Source organism: Sturnus vulgaris, chromosome 2 (genome assembly GCF_052056855.1).
Source record: "Sturnus vulgaris isolate bStuVul1 chromosome 2, bStuVul1.hap1, whole genome shotgun sequence".
NCBI classification, from domain to species: Eukaryota; Metazoa; Chordata; class Aves; order Passeriformes; family Sturnidae; genus Sturnus; species Sturnus vulgaris.
This window is the reverse complement of record NC_142244.1, coordinates 78,036,467-78,054,659: the sequence shown is the minus strand read 5'-3', so window position 1 is coordinate 78,054,659 and position 18,193 is coordinate 78,036,467. Positions and strand designations below refer to the sequence as shown.

The following is an 18,193-nucleotide window of genomic DNA, read 5'->3' as shown; positions in this document are numbered from 1 at the left end:
AACAGACAGATGAAAAGTTTTCTGAGTACTTTTTAGTCTATTACATTATGAAGTAGGATGACTGATAAGGTGTGGAGATGAGACTACCAGATCAAACAGATTCTTCCCTCTCACAGTGTGGCCAAGCCTAGAGTAGGCTGTTAGCTCCAACTACAGCTGCCTTTTGAACACAGTGAAATGGTGGCTGATATTCCAGTCTGCCATCTCCACGGCTTCCTGAGGCAGAAGAGATTTCTATCACAGAAAATCAGTTTGCACCTTTCTGACTAAGCCAGAATACAATTTATGGAACAATCTAAAGTCAATTCTCTCATTAGCTGAACCACATGCTTTGAGATGAGACCCTCTAAAATTACCAAGCACATCCCAAAAATGGCTGTTCAAATTTACTGAGGAAGTAACTCCTTTGCCAGGTTCATTTCATATTCTGTAAAAAAGGAAAACCCAGCAATCTATCAACTCTTATAAAAACAAACAAACGAACTAAGTAACAAATAAACAAAAAACCCAACCCAAAACCAAAGTAAACAAACAAGTAAAAGAAACACCAAAAACAAGTTATAGTCCCAGGGTGAAAAACAACAACTCTTCTCAAAGTGAATAATATTCAAAGGCAAATCTACCTGGCTAAATAGAACTTAAGTATTTGGAAAAGACAAAATACCAAAGCAGAAATGTACTGATATTCAAGTAGCTCATTTATCTGCACAATTTTTTTTTTAGCATGTATATTTGCTTTAAAGAATCTTACATTTAGAAAAAAAATCCTCTTACAAATAGTTCAAATTACACCTGTTTTAATATCCTACCAGCAGCAAACATTGCCATTTGAATATTTACAAGGGCAGTTCTTGGCTGCTTTATGGCTGATACATGCCAAAGCCTATTTCTGACCCACTTCATTCACATTAAAGAGATGGGGAAGTGAGATTTTCACTTTTCCTGCTGCTATTGCTCTCTGACCACCATTTCAATTGATGTGATGGCTCAAAAATCCTCCCTTTGCCTCATGCCAAAAAAATCAGGAAATATTTTTGACAGCAATCAGAACAAAATTAGTCATGTCCTAGGATATAGATTCCTATCTTTGGAAAAGAGTAAGTAAATAATATTAATGCTGAAAAGGATTCTATAATCAGGCATTTCTCATCTCCAAAGGCACTAACCAACAGTTGCAAGTTTTTTGCTTATTACATTTGTAGTTTTGTTTAAATATCACCAGTTTAGAAACTATTTTCTATGATGATTACTAAGAAAATATAATTGCAATTCTGTGACAAATATGCATAGCAGCTGAACTCTATAAACCATATACTTCCTCTCCTCTTTGTAGTGTCACCTGTTCTTTAAGTTACAAGGTCTCTTTATTCCAGTAATGAATAATCTACATACACCTGGAACAACAGATTAAAGAGGACATTTTCCATTTAATTTCAACAGCAGTCCCACTTTCTAAGTTAATTATGAAGCACCACATTTTACATATTAAAGAAATTAAGGTGATTTTGCAAAGTTAACTTCTGATCCCTGAGATACTGAATATTTGGATGAATAGGGTTTATAAAAAAAGAAAGTATAATTTTGAGTTTAATAATATGGTTTTTGGTAAGAATATACCAATATTCCTATATGTCAGGCAGAAACTAACCTTCTAGGCTCTTAAGAAATGTGTGAACACTATTCTTGACTTCTCTAATGAAATCTTAAGCTAATAAAGTAAATAAAGTAATTAAAAAACATGCACTAGAAATCCATTTAAAAAAAACACAAGTAAAATGCACAGATGTGTTTTCTGCAGTTGTGCAAAAAGGAGAGGAAAGAATTTAGGACTTCTGTGACAAATGGAAAACACCTAAGGTAATTCCCATCTTTGCAATTAGTGGAAGTTTTGTTACATTCATGGGATGTCCACATTATTGGGCAGTTTTACCTTGGACTAGTTAAAGGCCAGTCCATGCATTAAATGGCCTCTAGTGGCTCTCTGTTCCCTCTCCTTTGCTGGTGAGAGAATGTCCACTCGAACATGATGGAACAAGCACAAGACGTGATTTTCCCGGGGAGATGCCTAATTTTCTGCAGAGATCATAGAAACAGTATCAGGTCACTCTATTTTTAACTTAGTTACCTCAGATAAGTACTGACCCTAGGTGATACGAATTTCTGGCTATTAAATATTATGCTTGATCTTAGCTTCCAAGAACATCTTTCCTCTACTTTTTCCCCCACCAAGTTTTATGTTTCTTAGCAACTTCTCAACTCATACAATACTCTCTGAATTATAAGCCCTTAACTTTTCCTACTAATAAACACATTAATAAGCGTTTTCATCTGCCAAAACTTCCATTATTCTTCACCCCTGTCCATTTGCCACTTTCACGTTAAACACAGTATTATATTTGAGTATCTTAGAGCATTTAGGAAACATTTTACTTCTGAGGCTTTTTGCATCATGCTGCGGATACATTTAGGTGAAAATAAAATAGTGAAAAATGGTTCCATTAGAAGGCATTTGTTTATTCTTACTGTTTTTATAGGATGTCAACTTGACAGCAAAGTATAATCAAGTCCTTAGTTACTGATAAAAATGAGCAAGAAAGTGCAACTCTGAACAGTGCTTCAGCTTTGACCCAAAAAGGCAAAAACAAAGCTACAAAACCCAAAATCTACATAGTACAGAAAACCTAGAGTAATTTTTGGTACTTGTTGGCTGTATTTTTTCCTCTCTGTTAAGATTGCCTTCAAAAATACTGGACTGAGTAGTGCTTTCTGTGGTCTATGTATAAATATATCAACATTTCATGATATATACATAAATACTTATCAGGTGATAATAACACAGCCATTACAAGCTCAAATAGCAACATTAGTATGCCGTTATCTGCAGTTAGTTTGGGTGCTCATAGGTTGATGTGCACTTTAGTCCCCTCTTTCTATTAATATTTTGAAATATATTTGATCATAAGCACAGGTGAGTGAACCTCAACAGCTATGAGTTTGTGCAAAGGAAGATTGTCCAGTTCACCTCTCCTACAACAAGTACAAGAACAGCAAGTTCTCCCACTACTTTAGCTGCCAACATGACACCTGGGAATGTGTGTGTGTGTGTGTGCAGCAATGTTAAGACAAGACAAGAGAAAGAAGTGCTGAAATGGATTATTGCTTGATTAAGCAGTAAGCTCAACCACTCTGTAGAAATCTAACATTTCCTTGATAGGTACTTACTCCTACTAAGGACCAATACACAGTCACCAGGAAAATACTTTTGATAGTAAAAAAAGAAAATAATCCAATACATTCAGTTAACATGTTTCTTTCTTCTGCTAAGTGACAATCTCTTCTATGTCATATCTTAGACAGCAGCAAGAATAACTTAGTGCTTTACAAAACCCAGAGCATAAGTTCTACCTCACAACAGCAGCACTATTAATACAATATTTCTGTCAAGGCTTATTAATTTCTTTCTTTTCTGTTTGTTTGTGTGTGTGTGTATAGAATGATAGAATCATAGAATGTTTAGGTTGGAGAAGATCTTTATGATAATTTACTCCAAACATTAAATTAACACTGCCAAATCCAGCAGTAAACCATGTGCCTGAGTACCACATCTACACATGGTAACTGAACCACTTCCCTAGTCATCTTGTCTCAATGCTCAACCCTCTCCATTAAGAAGTTTTTCCTAATATTCAATCTAAACTTTCCCTTGTGAAACTTGAGGGCATTTCCTCTCATCGCATTGCTTCTTACTTGGAAGAAGAGATTGATCTCCACCTGGCTTTCAGGTGGCTGTAGAGGGATCAGGTCTCCCCTGAGCCTCCTTTTCTCCAGGCTAAACACCCCCAGCTCCCTCAGCTGTTCCTCACAGGACTTGTGCTCCAGACCCTTCCCCAGCTTCACTGCCCTTCTCTGGACATGCTCCAGCACCTCAGTGTCTATTTGTAATGAGAGACCCAAACAGGACACAGGACCTGAGGTGTGGCCTCAGCACTGCTAAGTACAGAGGCACAATCCCTGCCCTGGTCCTGCTGGCCACACTATTGCTGATACAAGCCAGGATGCCATTGGCCTTCTTGGCCAACTCCCAATATGGGCACACTGCCAGCCCATATTCAGTTCATTGGCAACCACAGGAATTGCCCTTAGAAACTGTGAACACTGTGCTCTCCTGTTTGGGGCATGGTCCTGGTAGCAGGCAAGCTTCAGAATATAAGCTTCAGAAATGTATTAAACTTCTATGGTGTGTTAAACCAAAATATCGCATGTGTGAAATTCCACTCATGATGATTTTATGCAAATTATACTACATACAGATAGTTTATAAACATTTTATCTATGTTTATATGGTGCTGTTCTTATGCCTTTAAATGGTCATTTCTTGACTGAAAATCTATTATTCTACCCAAGTTTCCATAGCAATGTTTCCATCAGTAAGTTCTTCAATCTCCCTGTAAAGACCTTTGCCTTAAAACCTTTATTTTCAACCTGATTTTATATAAATCTGAACAATCAGACCTTAATCAAGTTCACATTGAAGTCAATGGTTAAGGTACTTTTTACTGATTCAGTCAAAAGGAGTGATAGTGGGAGGAAGAGCAGGAGGCACACACTTAATCTTAACTAGAGAATAGACTTTTACATACAAAAATATGCACTGTAGGAATATATGTCCATTCTAGTATGTACTAGTCTATGTGTAGAAGACATATCTCTCAAAAGCAGTTTTAGGGAATCAGACTGAAAATATGATCTTGGGGTCAGGATAACAGTAAGATAGTTGAGCCATTTTGGTACTGGCATTTCACTGTTTGTGTCCCTACTCCTCTCATTCTTTTCTTATTTTGAATAAAATTTATTGTACAAATTATTATTTCATACTCCAAATATTTTAAAATATATTTCTGTAACTATATGGAAGAAAAAATATTTACATAGGGGTAGAGCCTGGCAGCCAGTTTCCTATGTTAACTTTGGAGACTGCAGGGTATAAATAAATCTGCAAACATTCTTCACCCAATTTAAGTGAAAAATTGAATTGCATTAATTTCCATTTGGCATATTCTATCATAGTTTTAGATGTTGATGATATATAAAAAATTATGTAACTATAAAAATATTGTATCAAGAAATTTCTTGTACCTTGCACTTATGGTCAGGAAACATTCAGAGAAAGAACTTCAGTTTTGAGGACCAGTGGGAAAGTGTCTGGCAGCAGTTTGTCCTGTGTTTTGGTTTCTGTACAATGTCCTTGAAAAGCAGATGTGCACTGTTACTTGCAAACAGTTGTGTGATGATGAAAGATACACAGTGGCTTATTTTTCCTATAAAACTACACCTTACTCATGATGGGGAGGCTTCCAGGTGCTTTCTGAACATGTTTTGGTTTTGTCTTCCTATACCCTATGTGGTAACAGTTTACTTTGAAGTTTACCTTAAGGTCTCGAGGACCAAAGGCAGCAATGCGCTGTGAGGTGTCTCTCTGCTGGATTTCAAGCTAAGTGTTAAAACAGCCACCACTTAGTCAAAGAAAATGTCAGTGAAAATTCAAAACTAACACTCAGTTTGGAGGAAAACTGATTTTTTTACCAATTCATGACATCCTTTCCTCAGTAGCACACAAAATTAAATTGTTGTTTCAAATAAACAATGGATTGAATGGCACTCCAATGTTAATATAATCAGGTACATCCAGAAACAACAAAATATAGATTTAGCTTGAAGAAATCAGACAAATAAATGCCTCTAATAGTTCTTTGATTGACTAGGAAATAGGCAGGTATAAAAGGCATTATGGCCAAATCCAACCTAATTCCCACAGAAGACCTTAGACCTAAAAGAAGACAGCCATTGAGCTGAGTAGCTTTTCCATATGTGTTTCCATGCCTCCTAGGCTTTAGCTGGTGTGAGTTAATGCAGCTTGGATGCCACAGACTAAAGTAGGTCAATTATTGCATTCCCCAGACAGAGACGACCAAGCACTTAGATCCATATGCATCCACTTGTTTTGGGACATGTCTGAAAAACAGGGTACATAACAGCTGACTTGGTGTTCCATAACATCATCAGAGAGTGGTGATACTCCTGAATCAGCAATTGGCTGCTAAGGCTTCTATCTACCAATTAGATGCATAAAACCTCAATTTGAAATAGGACAATTTGATTGGTGTCTTCTCTGTGGAGAGAGCTGCTGATGGTTCTGAGTAACCACTCAGTATGCAGAGAGCTTACTCAGGAAATGTGAATTAGAGTGCACTAGCCCTGCTCAGCTTTGTCAGCTTGCCAGAGATTGCCTTATACACACTCGCTTCTGGATCCACAGATAATGCCAACACATGAACATGAATGAAAGAACTGTGGGATGAAGAACACAATAGGCAAGTGTAGATACAATTCTGTTGCCGATTGATAGTGAAGATCACATAAGTGGGGGTTAAGTGGAGAGTCTGTATGTGCTTCCTGAAGAAATCCAACAATTTCTTCACTGGTGTATTCATACAATATTGCCAAACCTTCTAAAATCAAAGACCAGAAGTCAGACTTGCATAAGATTAGGACAGTCCAGAATATCAAAACATCTCTGGCAGTTTTAAAAGAAAAAAACATCTTCAAGAATTAGGAACTTGTTTGCAGGATAAAACTGCCCTGAGGTGTTGGGCAACTGCAAAGTCTTTTACACCAGTAGCCAAAGGACGCCAAAGCATTGTGAAGGACAAGCAGTCATGTCTTGCATTAAAATTCTCACTCTATTTTTTTAATTTCTGCTCTTGGCCACTTAAAGGTGACAGGTATTCATCTGAGGTCAGCTAAATCCTCTTATCTTACTCAAAGCTCTTTTTTCCCCCAGTTTGATCTGGTAACTTTAATTTTTACTCGAGAATTCAATTCTTCTTAAGGTCTTAAAAATAAAACAACAGGAGAAGGAGGAAAAGAGAAGAGGAAGCAAGAGCAATGATGTTCTTAAACATGTGGACTGAATGAAAGTGACATTTTATCTTTTCCAGAAAATATTATGGAAAAAACTCAGCAACCTTGAGCCATAAAATCTCCCATAAGAAATAGATACCGAAGTATGTGGATAAGTTTAAAATTTCACAGATGACCAGAATTATTTTCCTGACAATTAAGTTCTTCATTTTGTATTCCTGTATTCACACCATCTTTTTTTTTTTTTTTGTCTGATATATATTTTGAGAAGCAAGACTCAAGCAGACAATGAAGCCAATTGTAACTGACCCCTGAATAACTAAGAATTGAACTTAGGTCTGCATTGTTGATTTCAGACCTAATTATCTGAAAGTCTCAAAAAAATTTGACTTCTTCACTAGTTTGCTGATGACTTTGTTGACTGCAACACTTAAGCAGATATGAATTTAAATTGTAGTTTGTATTCCTGATGCATTTTAGGTAAATCAGATAGTTTCTTGGCTAATGTTTTCCATAGAAACCTAAAGGTCAAATAACCTATTAGGATTTGTTTTCTGCTTCTGGCTCACATAAGAAGTAAAATTAATTTCTTTTCTCAAATCATAGTTGAAAAACAGTGTTTCCATAGGCTGTCTTTGAAGCAGAATTAACACAATCTGTAAAAAGAGTCATTCTAAAAAGTCAGCAGGTTGTAAGGTGATCTGGATCTCCTTGCATTGCTTGACCTTCAGATTTTTTAATCTCCTTATTTCCATTTGATTCCTCTGAATTTTCTTTCACTTTCCTGTGCTAAAACAGCAAAAATGTAAAACCTGCTACAAGATTAATTACAGAACTTCTAAATATAGTGGGGTCAGCAAGCTCCTAGATGAGCGTTGCTTCTTCATCATTATTTTTATCATGACTTGACCATGTATCATGACATGCATTAGGATGCATCCTTTTTCTAGGAAAGCCTCTGCAAACGTTCAAAATTTTTCTTAATGTATTTTCTTCAGAGGCCATATCAACATCTTTTGTAGGTGGTAAATACATCTGATGTGAGAATTTTTAAGGATTGTGTGTGAAGTGTGCATTTCAGCAATCCTGCAAAAAACTTGGATTAAAATAATTAATTTTCTAATGGGTCATGACAGTGTTTAATAATGTTCTTAAACTCAAATACTCTCATTACAGTTCTTAATTTATAGTTATAAGTTTCATGCAAAGCTGAACTAATGGGTATTTGCTATGCAGTAGGCATTGAGCAAAACCCAAAACAGAAACTAAGCAAAAGAACTATAATCAGAAGATCTCTGTTTATGAATGATACAAAAAATACAAAAAGACAGGACTGCTTTGGATTTTGAGATCTGATGTGGCACACAGTAGGAATAAACCCAAACAGCAGACCTACCTAGAGGGATATTCAGCAATACAGAGTGTCTTACTGAGCAACATGACTCAGTTAAACTTGGGTTGCTAAGTTTAATATCAAGGTAGCTGAATTATATTTAAAGACCTATGAAATGGAGAGGCCAGGCTGGATTATATCTGACAATTCTCATAGGTAGGACATAGCCCACAGCTTTTGCAGACCTCCTACTGCCTTTTTCCTTTTGTTGAAGCTGCTGTTTCATTTTAGGCCTTTTCTCCTGAACTGCTCTTCTGGAACATCTGATGATTCCAGTGCACACAAAGTGGAAAATAGATCAGTGCACCTGCAGTATGTCTGGGATATCTGGAAGGCATCTGTTTTATTTCTCCATGAAATGTGTGCAATTAACTGGATCAGTTTATGTGCCTTTTCTTTCAAAAAAAAGAGGAAAGATATTCAGCACAGCTGAAGAACCTCAATTCAAAGGATACTTCCCAGAAAGAACTCAAGTGTGGATATAATTCACCCCTGCTTTTGCGCTACAGACACATTAAAGCTCCTTGCTGGATCATCCTTGGACTCCCCACCTGAGGAACACCAAGGGAGAGGAAGAAAAAAAGAATGTGGCCCCATTCATGTCACAGTGTGATCCAATTCTTGTAAATATATGTTAACTCAATGAAAACTCAAAGAACTAATGACTGAAAAAAAACCTTAAAACAACAGACAGAGATGTAATCATAAAAGCTATGCTTGCTCAGCTGGGCTGTTCCTAAACCTCAGTTTGAACTGAGGATTAAAGTTTGCTTAAAACTATAGTCTTTTTAGATTTCCTTTCCCTCTGTGGCTTTAACAAGCCAAATCTCTTCAGCCAATGAAGTTAAAATATCCAGGACACGTAGCTCTTTATCTGTCATACCCTGCAAATCACATTTTCCAGGCTTAAAGTACAATTTGTTTTGGCTTTTAATTACCTGACTTATCACCATGTCATATTCCCTCCCCCCTGCAATAATTACATTCTGAATCACTGTGTCATTCAATATTGGCCTTTATTTATGCCTCTCACAAAATGTTGAATGTTTATTTATAAACCATGAAAAGCAGAGTTTGTAAGAATATTGATTCAGCGTATCAGAAAAGCAGTGGCCTGGCATTCTGCAAGTAGAAGTAATCACAGGCAATTACTAGAGACTGCTTTTCACTACTAATCTTGGATTTAACCTTATAATTGTATTACTGAATTTATTTCACTTTGCTCATATATCACCAGGTTCCTAATAAGAAGTCTGATATTAACATAATTTAATAATATTCAGGGGATGAATGGTTTTAATTGGTTTAAAAAGAAGGAGATATATAGCCTATGCCATACAATGAGAAAAGTATTGTAACAGCCTCCTTTTATTTTGTAATAAATGATAATTAATATTTAAATGCATTAATGAAATAAGTTCTTAGTGGCTGGGCCACAAATCTTAGATGTTTATGCCACTAACAAAATCACTAACTGCTCTTAATGATGCCCCTGAGCTAAGCTGCACTTTACTCCTGGTATAAAAAAAAAAGTAGATTTTATACTACTTTGGTTGCTGGTAGCATGAGTTTTCAAGTGTGAAAGTCAAAGTCAAACTCAGAACAATTCTTCTTGTCCTTATCCCAGTATACAATGGGAAGAAAGTGCTCAAATTCAGACAAAAAAAACCCCAACCCACAAAATGACTAAACTTAGAGAAAAACAAAACTAGTAAACAACAAATAAACCCCTAGATCTCTGTAAATAAAAGTATTCTGCACTCACTTGAGGTGGTTTAGTGCTAGAGGCAACGAAGGTGTAGCTTTCTGCCTGGGATGGAGTCAGAGCTGGGATGGACAGCATTAGGGTAATGGCTTTGCTTTTGGACAGGACCAACCACTTCTACTTCACCATCTGTGTTTTCCTACTAAATTCACATGTTCTCAATGTGAATTCACCCAGGTTAACACATGGAATCAGCACAAGTCAGAACTGAGAAGTTAGGCTCATGAAACAGAAAAAAAATGTGCATTTTTTTGCTTTGTTTTGGTTTGTTTTCTCCTGTTTTCCATATTATACTTTCCATTGAAAGTATATAGAAAGAAAATATTTCCAGGAAATATTTCCTTTGGTTGGAGTGCTGACCTGATGGGATAACACCCATGCTAGAGTATTGCCCTTACCAACTAGTACAATATTTTTAGCAATCTTGAAATACCCTTAGCTTCACTCAATCTTTCCTTGGGAACTGGTTCTGTTTTACACATGCCATGTTTGGTTCAGAACTCTTCCAATTTAATGAAAGAAAGAAATCCCATTACAATTAGCTTTATAATTGTTGCAATTCAGCTTTTAATATATTTGGGAAAAGTATTTCAAGAATCACATGCTCCTGGAAATCCTGGACCCTCCTGTTTCAAAATTTTAATTCCCCATGTGTTTTTCTGCTTATACCCTCCACCACTCAGCGACAGTTCAAAGGCATTATTATGATAACTGAGAATGCTTTGTTTAGAGTCAGAGAGAATAACTTAGCATTATTTTCTCAGTGTCCAGAGCTCAGGCATAGTAAAGGATGAACATGAAAAGTATTCAAATGTCTTTTCTATCACAGTATTGGTAATCACAGCTAAGAGCAACTTAAGAAATATTTTCAGCAGCTTCTCCAGCTTAACATTAGATACTAAATCACAGCTTGTCAGGAAGGCTTGGTTGGGTTTTTTTGTTTTTCTTTAGCTTATTTATTTATTTTATCTAGGAAAAATGTTGATAACAAGTAAATTTAAGAACAACAGCATGTTAATATGCTATATTTTTTGCAGAGAAACAGGGAAGGACAGAACTATTTTTTTTTTTTTTACCAAATGGTATCAAAACAGAAAAGACAGGTTTTTAGAATCTAACAAAGTAGAAAATTTAACTAATTGTTTCTGAAACTGTAGTTCAAAATGTTCATAAACGTCTACTACCTACAGCATAAGAAAGCACACTGCTCCTACAGTTTAAGAAGCTCTGCTCCTATACTGACCTTTAAACTACTGCCACTGAGGTAAAATCAACTAAACAGACCTTTGACATACCCCAAATGGCAGTTCTGATGTTGCATATTGAATATTATCTATTGAAGCTGCATCAGGGCAAGTTCAGATTGGACATCAGGAAAAGGTTCTTCACTGAGAGGGGGGCTGGTAACTGGAAGAGTGTCCCCAGGAAAGATGTGAAGGAACCAAGCCTGTCAGAGTTCAAGGAGCGTCTGGATAAAGCTTTTAGTCATATGGTTTATTTTTAGTTAGTCTTGCAAGCAGCAGGGAGTTGAATTCAATGATCTTTACAGGACCCTTCCAACTTGAAATATTTTAGGATTTCTCCTATATTAATGAATAAATTGATTTAAATTAGGAATAAATTTTCTCACTTTAAGAAATAATTACTTTTTGCTCATATACCTATACAGCTTTCTAGAATATATATATAGAATTTAGCAAGCTGGTCCATTCAGGCCAGTGGAAATATACTGCATTGAGTGGAGATTTAAGCAGCATAGCAACATAGCACTGGCAAATTTAATGCATTAGAATGAGAACTAAAGTGATTTAAAAATCTCTGAAGATTAAAAACTGTAATTAGACCTAGAGATCACGAAAATGCTGTTCAACTAAAACAGCATAATAAAACTTCAGGCAGATGGAAGCAACTATGTCTGCTTGCAACTGGAATACAATATTTGAAAAAAATAACAAAAATAAGATATTCTAACCATCCTCCCTCCCCATTTATCTAAGTGTGATTTACTAAATTATAATCTCACTGACAAGCAAATTGCTAAACTGCAAAATCCTATTGTAAGAGGAAAATGTTTGCAATATGTGTTGCCTACTTTGAGTGTGCTTGAGTGCACACTTCATCAAAAAAAGGAAGTGTAGCTCCTTTGCAAGGAATACACCAACTACATTATTTTCAGACATTACAACCTCTCTGAGGAAAAATCTTTAGAAAGGATATGTCCCTGACATTAGAGAGGCAACAAATCCTACATGTGTGACCCACCAACTCCTCTACAGAAATGGTCCAGAAGATGATGAGAGAGTAAACGCCCGAAAGAAACGTTGTTGCTAACTTTCTCATTAGTCACTCTCTTTCTCATGGTGTTTAAGATGTAGGCTCAACATTTTTATATGTTAGTGGCAGTTCAGTGAAATAATGGGTCCACAAATAGAAAGCTAAAAAAACTTTTAGCTTGTGATGTTGCAGGTAGAAGATTCCTGTCTGTTCCCAGCCAGTGTACAGAATGGACAAAGGATTTTATAGAAGAATTGCAATAGTTCTTCCTTTCATTTTCTGTCTTTATTAATTTCTCTTGACTTACCCAGATGTGGCATCCTTATCACAGAATCTCTCAATATTAGAGTACAATGAGAAAGAAACCTGTGCTGAATTTGAATGACTTTCAAAATAACAACAAAAGATGTTTACCTGCCTTACTTTTGGCTGCAGTTATGTGCTAGCTCTAAGAAATAGTTGTAGTCTTTTAAAATTATGTTTAAAGAAAATGATTTGTCATTTTCTACAGTAGATAAACCAGCATAAAAATCCACAGTTATGGTATGACAATGTAGAATTCATTCTCAGAGTAATCACAACCTTTCCACAGGACAATTATTAATCTTGAATATATGGTGCCACTTGGGGTTCTTCATATCTGCCTCACCAGGCTGCGTGTAACACAAAGTCCCTAAGGCCAGCAATTGTTTTGCATAAACAAAAACAATATGTGGGTATGAATACAGCCACCGAGATTTTAATACCACAGAAAGTCATGCCATTAAAGCATACTCTACATATAAGCAAAAATGTTGATTTTATTAATTTTTAATAGGATCATAGGATAATAATCCTTATGAAATATGACCAGCAGATCATCTGTACTCTGCTCGCAGAAGACCTGACCTGGATTAATAAATCCAGCTCTGGAATTCTCAGCATCACAGGAAAGATGTGGACCTGTTGTACTGCATCCAGAGGAGGGCCACAAAAATGGTCAGAAGGCTGGAGCACCTCTCCTATGAAGACATAAGTGATTTGGGGTTGTTCAGTCTGGAGAAGAGAAGCTCCAGGAAGGTCTTACTAGCAACCTTCTAGTAGTTAAGGGGCATTTATAAGATATATGGGGATGGGATTTTATTAGGGCTTGCTATGATAGGACAAGAGGAAATGCTTCAACTCATGCCCATCATATGACATGCCCCACTGTGAAGACCTCTGCTGCATTTCTTTAATGACCTCCCTAGAGGGACCAGGAGCAACTGCTAAGTGCCCTTGAAGTAACCTCTTCTCCAGAACAAAGAAGCCCCATTCCCACAGGCTCTCCTCTCAGGACAAGTAATCCAGTCCAGATCATGATGGCAGCCTCCACTGAACTTGCTTCAGTTTATCAATGTCTTTTTTGTGAGGGAAGGGCCAAAAACTGAACACGGTGTTCTAGATGTAGTTTAATGAAGTATCACTACGTGTCTATAAAGACACTATTGTGTCTTGCACCACCCAGTGAAACCTTTTAATGGTGATTCCTAGTGTTTCTTTCATATTGGAAGCAAAAAAACCCCCCAAAAATAACAGAAGCTATTAAGCTACTGTTATCATCTTCAAGTGACATCACGAAAAGACCCACTGCATGATTGCAGAGCTAGCAGTTCTCATTATAGGATCATAGGATCATTTAATGATCTTGTTATAAACCCTTTTCTTGAAAGGGCTTATGTTCCCAAAGCCCAGAGGCTGAGAGGAAAACATTTCCTGGATACGTGAGAGAGGAGGCACCTGCACATTCTGTACAGTCATGTACATACACAGGGAAAGTGACACCTCAGCAGACAATTCAGGCCTTAATCTGTGAGGGATTCACAAATTATGCATCTATTACGTGAATTACATAGCTTACTCTCTACAGTCTGATCCACCAAGATCTAATGCCTGCTGGCAACAGCGGCATCAGAGCTCTGTACTTTTGCTTAAAACCTGACCCATGGGGATATCATCACTCTTCAGAGGAAATCCAGGGCTGCAGATATATGTATTCTGCACATTTGCAGAGTAAAAAGCTGTATCTGCCCCCAGCTAGACTAGGCAGCCCAGGGTTTCACGATGATACCCTGCCACCATTCAGAAAGACAGTGTCAGAAATCAAAGAAAGGCAACCCTGAAGCTCAGGAAGGCACTTGGAGGAAGAGACTTTGGTTCTAGCTGACTAACAAGGATCATATACCTCATCCACTGAATTTTAAGTGCAAAATGACCTTTTTCTACCATGTAATCTCCTAGACATAAAATCAGGCTCTCTCTTCCTGACTATATGTCTGGCTCGATGGCTTCTCAACTTGCAATTGCAAAATATCACATAATACAGGTTAAGAAAAGTTTAAAATCCCCATCTTGTTGAGTGCTTGAGTGTACTGTACAATGTATTAGCTCTACCTCCCCTTCTGGCTGTGATTTAAATGAAGCAAATGAGATGATCCTCTTGAGGCAGAGATGTAGCTTAGGCTTGTAAATGTGGGAAAGTATTGGGGCCAAGCATCCAAATCACTCAACTTATTGTTCAGAATTTGACCATTTCACAGTGGATCTCATGAGAGTATTTCAGAATTCAAGGCCCAAATAAGAAGTTCACAAGAACTGTGAAATAGCAAGATCAAAGAGCAAATATCTAGCTGGAACACCAGTTCAGAAAAATATACCTGATTTTGAAATACTGGATAAGAGAAAGTCATTCAGGCATATTTGTGATACCCAGATGGGTTATTTTTCTGTGTATTTTTTCTTTAATTATGTGAAGCCCACAAGGATTATAATTGTCATAAATATTTGCATAGATAAATAATTAAAACTAAAATAAATGTGAGCCAAACCATCCTCTGGGAAAACTCAAGCTCCAGAGGTGTCACTGTTTGTCTATTTTCTCATCAGAAACATGAGTAGACATTTCTAACAAAATCCATCACCCAGCTGCATGATGAATGAATGCTGTGAGGGCTGTACTTTCCCAATGAACAGCAGAATAAATTTGCTTGAAACATTTAAATTCTGATCTAATCCCCATCTTTTATATATGTAGCCAGTTTTGAATTACAAATGACAATCAGTACCATGCTATGACATTGATGTATATTGATATTTCACTGTGTCTTAAGCACAGAGAAATGCTTTCCAGTCAGTATTACTTTAATATCCCCAGAAGGAACTGGAAACAACTGTTGCCCCTATTTATGAACTTAGGATGGGTATACTGGTAGACATAAAAACCAACCAAACACACTCCCTTATACTGAAAGAAAAAAAAACCCAAACATATAGATTTCAACTGTCTGGCAAGTTGAGAACAAATCCAAGCTAAAAAAACCTAAAATATTTTAGATTACCTTGGATACTCTGTTCGCAACCTCTCTGCCCACTGTCAGCCCCTGAACAAAGGTGCGTGCAGCAATGAACGCTCTAGTCACTTGAACCTTCAGCTTCCTGGGCACGTCTCCAAACGGCTTCAGCTGGTCCGTGTACTTGCTCACACACTCCAGGTAGTCCTCGCTGAAATGGTACTGGGGGTTTATAAGCTGGAACATCCTCTCCAGCAGCCGGGCCCAGAAGTCGTTCAGCATTTCCTCCAAGTTCACGTTGCCTCCTGTGTAATAACGCTTCAGCTCCGTGAAGAGGTCCTGGAACACCTCCGAGTTCTGCATGTACAGCATGCCGTACGTCCGGACAAACATGTCATTTAAGGAGCGTTCCGCATTCTCCAGAAGTTCTCGGAAAAACTCTGCGGGGAAAACAAGAAAGTGTTAACGGCCATACTAGTAAGGTATGAAGGGACTTCTTACTGCATTCCTAACTCATCATAATCTGTCTTAATAGGTTGTTACCACAGCACTTTACTAGTGAAATTCATCATTTGGATAGGAAATAGCTTTATTTACAAGTAAAGAAAAATAGAGTATAAATTTCCCTATCAAGATGTAGAATCTATAACACTGAACAGAAAAACCCATTTAAAAGAACTTCAGTGAGGGTAGTTCCACTTTCTCATGTACTATTTGAACATAGCAATCCCTATTCTTCCACAGCCATTATACTAAATCTTCTAAGCTAATAGTAAAGTCACTAATATGATGATTTAACTGAAAAATTTATGATCTTAGAATTTAGACTTGACTTTGATCAAGTCTTTACAATGTAGAAACTAACTATGGAAATAAATCTGAATACTTATTTGCATCTATTCTTGAGAACTTGAAAGAGACTTAAGTGGAAATGAGAAGGATCCTTCTTAAAAGTGTCACATGTCTAGGTAATAGTAAAAATATGTTAGTATTTTCAATAATTTTTTACTCTACTGAAAAGCAGTGGTAGAACCCTCCACCAGTCATGTCACAGCCATCCTTCTAACTCCAGTCTGTGCTAGTTGTTTATCTTGGAAATGCAAGCATTAAGGTTTTTTTGAAAGGATTTCAGACAACAGCTTTGGTGCCTTTTATCTACTGAACCATAAACCATAAAATATTTCTAAATTTTTGCTTGTGGAAATTATTCTTACAGCAAACTGAGCCCATGGGATGAGGTAGAAATATGCAATCATGTCTTCTGTTCAGATTTTTTAATTGCAATATGATACTTAGGATTTCCCAAAAAATTCACTGAGCACGTACAACATTTCTTTAAACCCAGCTGACTGAAGCAGGTGTAGTATCTCCTGGTTTCCAGAAGATCCCATTTTTTTTCAGGGTTTGCTGTCAACCTTCTTAAACCACCTTTGGAAAAGAGTCCTGTAACTGCCGTGCCTTGGAAATGAGGCATTGCAGACAGCAAGTCAGAGATGGCAAAACCTTTGACAAAATGTGTGTTTGCTGCAATTATATGATTTGCAGTGAAGCGGGATTTATCACACACCAAGTCTGGGATATCAGATTCTTAATTTGTGGTCACTGCCCATAGACACATCTGTGTGTGCTAACTGCAGGGATGTGCTGTCCTCTCACACTCTTGGCTAGTGCTATGATGTGAATACTCTTTTAACACAGGGCCCTGCTCTGGCTACAGTGACTTATAACAATGTAGAACCACTGCAGTGCTAAAGACAGGACAGAAATAAAGACTATGTAAGAAAGAAATCTACACTAAATATGCGGGTTCACAACTGTGATCAGATGAAAGCAGAATCCACCAAACACTGTGAGCCAGTCTACAATGACTCAGTAAGAAAAGAATCTCTTATTTTTGGCAGAAGTTGTGCAGAGCTACAGCCTTTGATCTCACAGATAACTGGAAAGGGGTTATTATGAAAATGTATACACAGAACACTGAACACATACTTGCTACATTAAAGGGAAAATATAGCCTAATAAATATATAAATGTCTAAACTGTCATTAAGACTGCAGTTCTTCATAAGGAATAAATTACACTTGGAAAACATATGCTTTTGCTAAAAGAAAAAAAGAAAAAAAGAGGAAAAAAATGGCAAAAATAAGCACCCACAATAAAAATTTAGTTGCCAAATATAATAGTTTGATGTCCACAACATATAGGCTTCTGTTTAAGAGAAAAGTGAAACAAAGCTGTTTTTCACTGCTAGCCCTGATCTAGTGGTGTCTTTGACATCTAAATCACCATGATTACTATTTTGTACATTCAGCATTTCTTCTTCTAGAAATAATGTACACTGACTGCATTGCTAAATGCATTTCATTCTCTAGTCACACAATCCAGAAAGCAAAAAACATGGCAGGGAACCTGAGGCTCAAATTAAAATTTGTTTTAAGGCTGAAGCCAGGTTTTCCCACCAGTGCAATTGAATGACAACAGGGAAAGACAGTCACAAAAGCAGTGAATCCAGACCCCTTGTCTTCTTTCCCA

At 36.9% G+C, this 18,193-nt stretch overlaps 1 protein-coding gene across 1 annotated transcript in view; it reads right to left on the bottom strand.

Annotated features, from left to right (window-relative positions):
* The window catches only part of GPC6 (glypican 6), a 724,435-nt gene that overhangs the window by 315,246 nt on the left and 390,996 nt on the right, over positions 1-18,193 (bottom strand). Inside the window, exon 3 of the mRNA XM_088159818.1 lies at positions 15,710-16,101. Within this exon, the coding sequence (XP_088015944.1) occupies positions 15,710-16,101 (392 nt within the window). The remainder of the gene's footprint in view (positions 1-15,709; positions 16,102-18,193) is intronic.